This window comes from Mytilus galloprovincialis, chromosome 2, assembly GCF_965363235.1.
Source record: "Mytilus galloprovincialis chromosome 2, xbMytGall1.hap1.1, whole genome shotgun sequence".
Taxonomy (NCBI): domain Eukaryota; kingdom Metazoa; phylum Mollusca; class Bivalvia; order Mytilida; family Mytilidae; genus Mytilus; species Mytilus galloprovincialis.
In genome coordinates, this window is record NC_134839.1 from 72755947 (window position 1) to 72767811 (window position 11865).

Below are 11865 nucleotides of genomic sequence, written 5' to 3' on the forward strand. Positions count from 1 at the left end.
TCATCATTTGATGTAAACCTTGAACTTAAAGGTTTAATGTACAACAGAACATGTAAATGGAACATAACTTTTCTCAATCCTGGAAAACTAGTACCAACAAAAAATGGATAAATCAGCAGTATTTTTAAAATAATAAAAGGAATGACTTAAAAATTGTTTCTATATAAAAGTTTCAACAAATTTCTATTTCAATAATATATTCCGAATGTAAAGCAAAGTCTATATTTAATGTTATACCAATGCTTTGTATGGTTCAGTAGGTAGGGAATTTATTTCCTTTCTGATTGACAAGCAAAATAGCATACTTGTTAAACACAAGAAAATGAAGTTACATTTAGGGGCCTTTTATAGCCGACTATGGATATGAGTTTTCTCATTGTTGAAGGCTGTACAGTGACATTTAGTTGTTAATGTCAGTGTCATTCTGGTCTCTTGCGGAGAGTTGTCTCATTGTCAATCAGACCAAATCTTTTTATATTTACAGCACACACAAAAAACAATCTTATTTCATTTTAAAATTAATTTATATTTTTGGGACAACAGAAGGAACTTCATATATATATATATGTAAATTTATGGTATAACAGCCCATATCTGATGCAAAACACAAGACATCTGCACAATATTGACATTTTTGTTTAACACTGTGATCATCAGCCAAATGTAGAATCTGTAATTAGAAGTATTATTAGAAGTCAGTATGTAGGAAACAATGTATTTGAAAATTACATTTCTTTTGCAGTGATAAATCAGTTATAGAGAAAAAAATCATTCCTATTAATTATTTGTTTATTCTGAGGAGAATGCAATAAATGCCAATGATTGAATCAGTAACAAAATCATACAACAATATACTTATCTAAATAGAGACACATGAATTAATAAACACAAATGTTTTATGAAATAAGCTGTAGACATTAAGCAGACATGTATCTACATGTATCAACACCAAGCAATAAAGGCTATTAATTTTGTGACATTGTTTTTCCCATACAAAATGTACAAGCGTTTCATTAACTTATTTTTTAAGGAATGCAGACATGACTTTAAACTAGTAATTCTTATTTTTTAGGTTTTCCAAGAAAGGATCGGGCCGACGTCATGTGGTTGAGAGGGATGATGTTGTCGCTCTTCGTCATCATTATCTGCGTCAGATACGCAAGTACAGGCAGCAAGAGCGTCATATTGTGTATTTAGATGAGACTTGGTTGAATTCCAATCATGTAGTCAAGGGTGACTGGCTGGATGAACCTAGCACATCCATGTCAGTCTTTGAGCCACACTGTGAGGGCAGCGGGCGTTCTTTACCATCTGGTAAAGGCACTCGTTTGATAATCCTAGATGCTGGATCTTCTCAACAAGGCCTCATCCCTGGTGTTGGCCTTATCTTTGAGTCGAAAACCAACAGCTCGGATTATCATGATGAAATGAATAGTGAACACTTCACAGAATGGTTCAGAGACACGCTCATCCCTAGACTATCTCCCCAGTCTGTAGTTGTAATGGACAATGCTCTGTATCACAGCCACTTAGATCCTGAGTCGAGGGCACCTTCTACAGGTGCTAATAAACCAGGTATCTCGGCATGGTTGGATAAGAACAATGTTCATTATGACCCCAAAATGAAAAAGACTGGGCTGCTTGATTTGGTAAATCAGCACAAGCCTCAGAAAAAATATGTGATAGACGAACTTGCAAAAGCTCATGGCCATGTGGTTTTACGATTACCCCCTTACCATTGTGAGCTCAATCCCATTGAAATGGTTTGGTCTGACTTGAAAGGCTTCGTAGCTAGAAAAAAATCTACCTACAAAATTAAAGATTGTAAGAAGCTTTTTGAGGAGGGCAAGTCCCATTTCAGTGCGGAGCGCTGGGCTAAATTTGAAACTCATGTGGTGAGGGAGTATGAAGAAAAGCTCTGGCAGATCGATGGTCTCAGAGACAAGGCTCTTTCTCCAGTTATTATACACATGACGGACGATGAGACGGATGACAGTCAGGCGACTATTGCATATTGTCAGGAGGGGGGTACCGATGACGAGGAAATTGACATGGACATTGTTGACGGTTATGTCTCTGATACCAGCGATCAGGCTGATGTGATTTTGTGTAAAATTTGCCATGACACTGATCCGCCAGGACGCGTTCCCAAGCGAGACCGGGGAACGCACATTGATTGGTTTCAATGTGACACCTGTGATCAGTGGTTGCATAACAAATGTTGCACAAAACCTGCCCTGGCGCAGATAATGTGTCATCGGTGCTATTCTCTTCTTCACCACCGAAATCTCAGTGAAACACTGGTCTCACCACTGGATGATGTGGAGCAGTAATGTCTTTCTTCAATGTTGGTCAAATGCAGTGCATTTTTCTAACAGTTTCAGGACTTCTGAAGAATGGACAATGTGATAGAAGCATATCTGTGATAAAAGCATATCTGTGATAAAAGTATATCTGTGATAAAGACTATATTGTGATAAAAATAAAGCATATCTGTGATATAGACTATATTGTGATAAGAATAAAGCATATCTGTGTTAAATTATATAGTGCTAAACATCTGTGATTTGTTGTGTATAAATGTGCAATATCATTGTAAATCATGTAGATTATTATCTAGAAATTTCCTGGACTGTTATTGACATTAATTATATATGCATATTATTTATTGTTACACGTTAATTAAGTTTCATTTGAATTTATCAAATTTTCTCAATTTTAAATAGTTAAGTTTGTTCTTTAATGTATTGCAAGTTTGTTATATCAAAATGTTTCGATATATCTAATCAAAATCTCATGTGTATTAATTTATTTTAAACAGACTTTATATTTGTAATATGTACAAATAAATGGTTGTATAACATTTTGAAATGGAGATTAGAGACATATGAACACAAACTGTTTTAGTTTTCACTTCTTATGCAGAGAAATTACATTGTTAAGCAGTGTGAAATATCTACATGGAGCAGAAATGTAAATCACACTACATTTTATCGATTATTTAGATTAGACAGAGAAAAAAATTGTTGTCATTCCATATAATTAGTTCACTACTGACAAAGAAGTACAAATGTAGAAGGGGACGTTTAGGTTGCACTCTGTTTATCTGTCTGTCAATCTTTCAGTCCAACAAATCAGTTTTCCGGTTAAAAAAAAATCATCATGCTTGAAGTTATTGGCTTCATGTTTGTGTTTGTTTATGCATTGCGCTCGCTATATATATATAGTATATATAGTTACATCATGACAAGTCTGAATTTTGTTTCAATACAATGAATTATTAACCAGTGGGGGACTATAAAATGTATGTATTGCCATGCAATATGCACATAATAGATATAAAAAGATGTGATATGAGTGCCAATGAGACATCTCTCCATCCAAGTAATATTTTATTAAAGTAAACCATTATAGGTCAAGGTACAGCCTTTAACACAGAGCTTTGGCTCTCATTGAACATCAAGCTGAAAGGGCCCCATAAATTACTAGTGTACATGGTGTAAAACATTTCAAACAGGAAAACCAATTGTCTAATTTGTGTAAAAACAAACAAATGAGAAACACTTAAAAACCACATACACAGACCTCAACCACTGAACCTCAGATTGTTTTATTATAAAAAAAATCTTAAGAAGAAAGTATTGGAAAAAAACCATTCATGAGCTCACGTTTATACCAGGGAATCAGACTGACTATAACAGTGCTTGTTCCAAAATGGCATGAAAAGTGTTAACCCTTTCCTCCATGGCATTTTTTTTACATACTTGATTCGCATAGGATTTTTTCAAAGAAAAATAATCATCAGGTTTAAAGTATTAATGCATTGCGAAAACAAATTTTTCATCAATGAAATTCCAGTCAGATGTTCTCATGAATATATCCTTTTTATATAAGATACATTTTTTTTAAAGTCTGATGAAGTTTTATCCTAGGCAATACCTTTCAACTGAGGCACTACATTGGCCTCGAAAGGCATCATTATGGAGTAAAGGGGGTGGCGTCAAAAGGCGTCACTATGGAGGAAAGGATTAATGTAGGCACTAACATTATGGTAGGTGTGGTTAGCAGAAACATGTGTATTTTTTTTTTGGCCTAAGCATAACAAAGGGAGCCAGGGTTGAAGTCATAAAACTTTGTATTGTAACAAGACATAATTATGTAAATATTACATGTTCTTTGTAGAAAATTGAGGAGAGGTATGATTGCTTATAAAACATAACTATAGTATAAAGTTGTAATGAAAGGTTCAAATGAGCATGAGGATAAGCTACTACAGTCTTCGACAATGAGAATAACACTCTTTAATTTATGACAACATTGAATCAAATTCTTGATAAAATAATTACTTTCCAAGGTAATCTGATTCATCCCCTTATCTATACAAATTGTCTCATTCAGATTGAACATGTTGAAGGAAATCGCATAGTAAACAAATTTATTTGATTGCTGCACACGTGTAGTGAGTGATACGCGACACCAATATCAACCCAACATCAAAGATCAGGAACATCGAATGATCAGCAGATTATAGCGATCATCAATGGTGTCAATAATGCCACATAAACATGTTATTTACAGAAAAAGGTTGCATATCATTATCAGTATTATGGATTTTCTTACCTACACTGCCCTACCATTCATCATAGATGTTGAAACCATATCGGTGAAACACGTGTATGAAATTGATTCCGTTCCATTCATTGCATATTATTGAGAGCATACATTATTAATGCTAATCTTGGCATTGGATATGTTGTCAATAATATCATTCTGTACAATAAAGTAGCGTAAAAATACCGGGTACGAGATCATATTTTCATAGAATTAATCATCAATTCCATAATTTCTACTCTCTCATCTTATTTACATCATTATCGCGGGAAAAATAACGAAACATTAGCCGAAGATTGATAAACAACAAACGATCCTCATAGAAACAAAGATGGCGACCAATCAATACAACTTGTCATAGGAAAAGTCAAGGTCGGAATTTCAACCGTCCAATACACAAGGGCTGCCGTAAAACATTTGGAAATGTCACCACCAAAAATTATGCGTTAGGAAAACATAATTTTGAATAAACGCGGTAAGTCATTTTTACGTACGAAGCGTTTTAGCCCAACCAGAATAACCTGAAATCGACTGTAATTGTATTTTAATGTCAGCAAGCTTAAACTTATTTTTCGCTGCATTTTCCGTTTTGTTACATTACCAAAGACATTTGAAGAAACAAATGCTGTTTTTTCCCCAAAAGATTATAGTACTGCCATAATACTAAAACTAAAAAAAAAAAAAAAAAAAAAATCAAAACCATTACATCTGTACTGCCGCCTTTCCACATATATTTTTTTTAAATATATTTGCGCACCAAATTAAACAATAATCTCAGGGATGATTATTTACTGAACAGAAACTTTTTTCAGTACGATAAAAATGTTTATACTACTTGTTGATAAACGAAATCATAAAGTCATCTTTTTCAAAAAGAAAATACTACAAACATAAGGCATTACGTCATTCGATGGAATGAACAATTTTCAACTAAACAGATTTTTTACTCAACGGTAAAACATTTATAAGATGTATACCTTGTTCAGGCTGAGTTCTGACTGTTTGTTGTCTTTGATCTACAAAAAACCAATGACAACATAAATCAACATGATATTCTATAGAACTGTATTGCATTTTTTCACAATTATATAATTCAGAGTTCTTCTACAGCATGCAAGATCATTGATTGTAAAAATTTATTGTAACAAAAATGAGGGAGTCTAAATTAGCGAAATCGTACCGTATTTGGAATTGACTGATATCAATATTATTTTCAATGATACTTAGTCCAAGACATTTTGTACTACCAGTTGAGGGCAGACTGGTGGTCAGCGCAGATAAGAAAATAGTCAAATACAAATAAGAACTATTGATACTAAAATTCAAAACCAATTTAACATAATGGAGATTGTTCAATGCCAATCGAGTTAAAATTCAATGGAGTTAAGTGCTATCTTGGTCACTTCAATCCTAAAAATGCATACTTGTTATCAAATTACCTCTATTATCATATTGATTTCTGAACTAGATCAACGTGTTAAACGGAAATTAAAAAGATGTCTTTAAACTCAAACTCTTTGAATATATTCAGTAAGTAGATTTGATAAATACTTATAGATTTTTCCATTTTCAAAATAGCATTTTTAGTAAACAATCACAAGCACGGTTTGACGTCCTTTAGTCTTACAAACAATATCTCCAACTTCGATCTTGATATTGACTTTAAATTAACTTTCTTGATTTAAGGTAGCACAATACAAAGATTTTTTATCCCCAATCAGACATCTTTAAACTGATGTAATTCCACTCATCCTTCTTTAAATTTTATAAATGAAGTACCAAAAGAAAGAATGAATAATCTGTCAAATTGTGATAATTTCATTATGACATAATTATTACATAATTAATTGTTATGTAATTAGTTGCTATATTGTGAGGTCCATACTTGAATAAATTTAGCTTCTTTGTTATTCATAGCATCCCAAAATATTTATAGATTCTTGCACAACACAGTTTGACCTCCAAAACCGTGTCTCAGATTTTTCCTATTGTATTTCATTCTCTCATAAATTTTTAATGAAGTTTGCAACATCAATTCATAAGAGATCACTAAATTCAATTGGGTATAAAATTTGTTCTATTGATGTTTTTGGGAATCTAAGACACGGTTTTTTATAAAATTTATAAAATTTAAAGAAGGATGAAATGAATTCCATCAGTTTAAAGTTGTCTGATTGGGAGTGAAAAAATCTTTGTATTGTGCTACCTTAAGCGGTACTGATAAGTCTATGGTACACTATAAGCATGCCAGTTGTATCTTTTATGAGTTCTTATTCATTTCAGACAAGGTAAAATCCTTAGTATTTGCGAACCTTTGTCAAAATTATTTCATTTTAACTTGATCTTAAAAGACTTCAATTAACTTATATAAGACTTCATTAATCAAGTGTTTACTTTTCAAGTTCTTAAAAAACAGTGGCATGTCAACGACATAAATGTTTACCAATTAAAAACTAAAGTACTGTCAGTTCAATCATCTTTGACTACTCACATGTATAAAGAGCCCATTCACAAGTATGACCACATCCGTTGTGGCAACATTTCATTTGTCCGTAACAATGGGTATCGTTAGAACAATGTTCAACACATCTGTCTGGTAAAGTAGATGGACATACACCAGATTTTTCTGTATTGAATACAATAAACCAAATGAAGTTGTCAATGTGTTTTATTTTAATATATTGTAAGATATAAACCAGTAAATTCGTCGCAGAATATTATAAATGTACTTTTTGTATAGTATTCAGGCATCGCAGATCAAATTTATTCGTTCATAGTGTGTTAATTTACGTTTTTTGAGTTAAGTCTTCCAATTGATATTTTATCGTGTGTTTTTATATGTTGTGATGTTATACTGTTGTTTCAGAAAAGGGAGAAGGTTTTGTACCATCAAAACGTTTAATCCCGCAGCAAATGTTTGCACCTGTCCTATGACAGGAATCTGATAACAGTAGTTGTCGTTTGTAATTTATACGTGTTTCTCGTTTCTCGTTTTTTTATATAGATTAAACCGTTTTGTTTTCCCGTTTGAAAGGTTTTACACTAGTTATTTTAGGGCCCTTTATATGGATCCATCAATGCCCATGCTACGTCAATCTTTAAAGACCCAAATGTTGCTAAACACTTATCCGACCTCCATGATAAATATGTTGTTGTCCCCGCAGACAAAGCCCCAAATAACATCGTTTTTGTCTGTAAAAGTCACTACATTAATTGCTTGATAAACGAATTAGGTATAGACAATTCACTTGGAAACTCAACATATACCCTCACGACACTTACCAAAGAGGAAATCCTGGATAATCATAGGTCTGTTCTTTGTTCCTTTGGTATTTCAACCAAAGATGAAGAGCTGGATCTTCCATCACTGTATTGGATACCTAAACTACATAAGTGTCCTTACAAACAACGGTATATTGCTGGGTCTTCCAAGTGCTCCACGAAACCTCTTTCTAAATTATTAACATCTATATTATCAGCAATCAAAGACGGGCTTCAAAGTTATTGTGAAACTGCCTATTCTAGAGGTGGTGTGAATCAGATGTGGATACTTAAAAATTCCAAAGATCTTTTAGAGTACATACAATCTAACTCTCTTTCATCTTGTAACAGTATTAAAACATTTGACTTTTCTACTCTTTACACAAGTATTCCACATTCCAAACTAAAAGACAAATTGAAAGAGTTGGTATTACTTTGCTTCATAAAAAAGAATGGCCAACGTAGATACAAGTATCTTGTCTTAGGGAGGGATAAATCATACTTTGTAAAGAATCACTCTGATTCAAACAAAAAATTCTCTGAAACCGATATTATCAAGATGCTTGATTTCTTGATTGACAACATATTTGTAACGTTCGGAGGACGTGTTTTTCAACAGACTGTCGGCATCCCAATGGGATGGGAACAAACTGTGCCCCTCTACTTGCCGACTTGTTTCTTTATTATTATGAGGCTGACTTCATGCAGGAACTTCTTAGGAAGAAAGATAAGAAGTTAGCAATATCCTTTAACTCTACTTTCCGCTATATAGATGACGTTCTTTCACTAAACAATTCAAAATTTGGTGACTATGTGGAACGCATCTATCCCATCGAATTGGAGATAAAGGATACTACAGATACAGTTAAGTCGGCTTCATATCTTGACTTACATCTAGAAATTGACAATGAGGGTCGGTTGAAAACAAAACTTTACGACAAAAGAGATGATTTTAACTTTCCAATTGTGAACTTTCCATTTCTAAGTAGCAACATTCCAGCAACACCTGCATACGTGGTATATATCTCCCAATTGATACGATATTCCCGTGCTTGCATTTCCTATCATGATTTTCTTGATAGAGGGTTACTGCTCACAAGGAAGCTATTAAACCAAGAGTTCCAAATGGTGAAGTTGAAATCATCCCTTCGTAAATTTTACGGACGCCATCACGAGCTGGTTGACCGTTATGGAATAACCGTTTCACAAATGATTCGGATATGTTCCTTACGTCGTAACTACAATCCCCTTCTCTTTCATGAATGTGACCTACCGAATTAGACTATTTACCGGATTTGTTATCACATAAGCAACACGACGGGTGCCACATGTGGAGCAGGATCTGCATACCCTTCCGGAGCACCTGAGATCACCCCTAGTTTTTGGTGGGGTTCGTGTTGTTTATTCTTTAGTTTTCTATGTTGTGTCATGTGTACTATTGTTTTTCTGTTTGTCTTTTTCATTTTTAGCCATGGCGTTGTCAGTTTGTTTTAGATTTATGAGTTTGACTGTCCCTTTGGTATCTTTCGTCCCTCTTTTATAGCTTGTTGTTCGGTGTGAGCCAAGACTCCGTGTTGAATGTCGTATTTGACCTATAATGGTTTACTTGTATAAATTGTTATTTGGACGGAGAGTTGTCTCATTATATTAGCACTCATACCACATCTTCCTATATCTAATCATTGTGCAGCTATTCCTTTCGTACATAAAAAAAAAAACAATATACGAACTACTATCATATTAGAATGTAGGAATGATAAAACAGTAAAAAGTCTTTATTTACTGTGAATTTTATTACCTTTAGTAAAGTTTGAGTGCTTTGATATACAATATGTTCGTTCCAAAAACATTCAAATTGAGTTAAGCAATTTGATGTCATTTGTTATACTTCCTTGAGTTTTTGAATGTTATCATTAATAACGTTGCACTTTAAGTTTTGATTAATTATAATATATTCTTAATATTTTATCATTAGTAACGTTGCACTTTAAGTTTTGATTAATTATAATCTATTCTTAATATTTTATCATTAGTAACGTTGCACTTTAAGTTTTGATTAATTATAATCTATTCTTAATATTGTTTCACATAGTTATTGTATGCAATAGTGATTCAGTTTACAAATATGTAGTCTATGAAACTGTAACCACTACACATATTTCAAATGATAAATGAACAAGTGCAACATAATACTACCGGTAAAATGAAATATTGTGGAAATTTTTTTTGTAAAAAGCACTACAACAAATAACATACCTGTGCTCACGGCAGACACAACGTTTCCTCTTCTTTGATATATGGAAAAAAAGAAAGCTTAGTGTTTCATTGAATTGAGAATAAAAGTATATTTCTGTGTACAGATATTTTTGGACTATTTGTGTGGCAGACAAATTTTTTACTGAATGACCCTACACAAATAAGGATAAAGTATAAGAAAAAAGACTAAATCCAGTTAAAAAGATATACATTGCATTCGTGATTACTTAATTTTTTTGTTATTTTTATATTGTAATTAAAGTTCGTTAATTAAATCTTTTAACCGTTGTTATAATGGTATACACAGATTTTCATAATAAAACTAAGCCATTCATATAACATTACATAAGCTTAGGTTAAACAAGATATTGTTCAATAAGATAAACTAAGGGTAAATCACTCCTTGAAAACAACAAATTGTCACTGTTTTGTCAATGGTTGTAAGCTGCTGCAAGGACAATCATTGGTCGCCGAACTGTATAATTACATTCGCAACGAGAATTTTCATTTTGATAAAATTACAAAAGTATAACAAATGTAATTTTTCTGCATCGTAAGCATTATTTTCTCAATATTTATAATGATGAAAACCATATGTGTCATCCATCTATTATTTATAGTTTAACCACTGCACCGAGAGTGATACTATATATATCCAAGCGAGGCAGTTAGATTTACAAATTTAAAACGCGAGGCTATCCGAGCGTGTTGAATATTTAAAATTTAACTGTCGAGAGTGAAAAAATATCGCATTACACGAAATTTGGTGGTGGTACCTGATTCTCTAATTCTTCTAAAATAATTTGCAGGCAACTTAATCCTTATTTTCTAATGATCTGCAAACAGATGTGTCCTGACTATGTGACGTCATCAGGCATGGTCGCCATTTTTCATGTCATCACAATAGGAATTTCAGAGGCAATTTGATGTCATAATCGAATTTTGACTAATGAAGAACTTAGATCAAACGAACCACACGATGATTAAAAAACAATGAAAATGTCTGGAAAAGGATTAATCATGTAATAAGTTAGAGAAAAAATATTTAAATAACCAAGTTTTTAAAAAGTAAAATCACAAAAATACTGAACTTCAAAATCAATTCGGAATTCCATAATCACATGGCAAAATCAAATAACAAAACACATAAAAAACAAATGGACAAGAACTGTCATATTCCTGACTTGGTACAAGCATTTTCAAATGTAGAAAATGGTGGATTAAACCTGGTTTTATAGCGCTAAGCCTCCCACTTTGATGACAGTCTCATCAAATTCCGTTATATTTACAATGATGCGTTAACTAAGCAGACACAATAAATAAAATAGTCAAAATATGGGTACAGCAATGGTTTTCACTACTAATCACGTTTTCTAGTATCTTAGATATGACATATAATGAATCTTTCTATTTAACTAGAAATGTTTAACAGTCTTGAACAGTACTGCTCTAAATGACGTTACTTAGAACTGATGTACAATAGAACATTTTATGACCTTTCTACTTTAGAACAGGTTTTGACAGTTCTTTCTTAGAAAAAAGTAATTTTTAGGATAAAACTGTTCTGGGGCATTTTGGTATGGATATATAGATTCTTAGTTTTACCATTAGTAACGTCGCGCGTAAATTGATTAATGGATTATGTTCTGCTCTTGATATTGTTTCGCAAAGTTGTTGTTTTCATAAATGATTCAGTTTACAAATATAGTCTACTAAATAAAAACCACCATGCATTTT

At 32.7% G+C, this 11865-nt stretch overlaps 1 protein-coding gene across 1 annotated transcript; it reads left to right on the forward strand.

The window, feature by feature from the left end:
- Positions 1–1058: 1058 nt before the first annotated feature.
- On the forward strand, positions 1059–2333 carry LOC143062539 (uncharacterized; the record flags this gene model as incomplete). The annotated part of the gene is made up of 1 exon (XM_076234204.1): positions 1059–2333. A coding segment is annotated over one exon (1275 nt), but the record flags the coding sequence as incomplete, so codon positions are not given.
- Positions 2334–11865: the final 9532 nt, after the last annotated feature.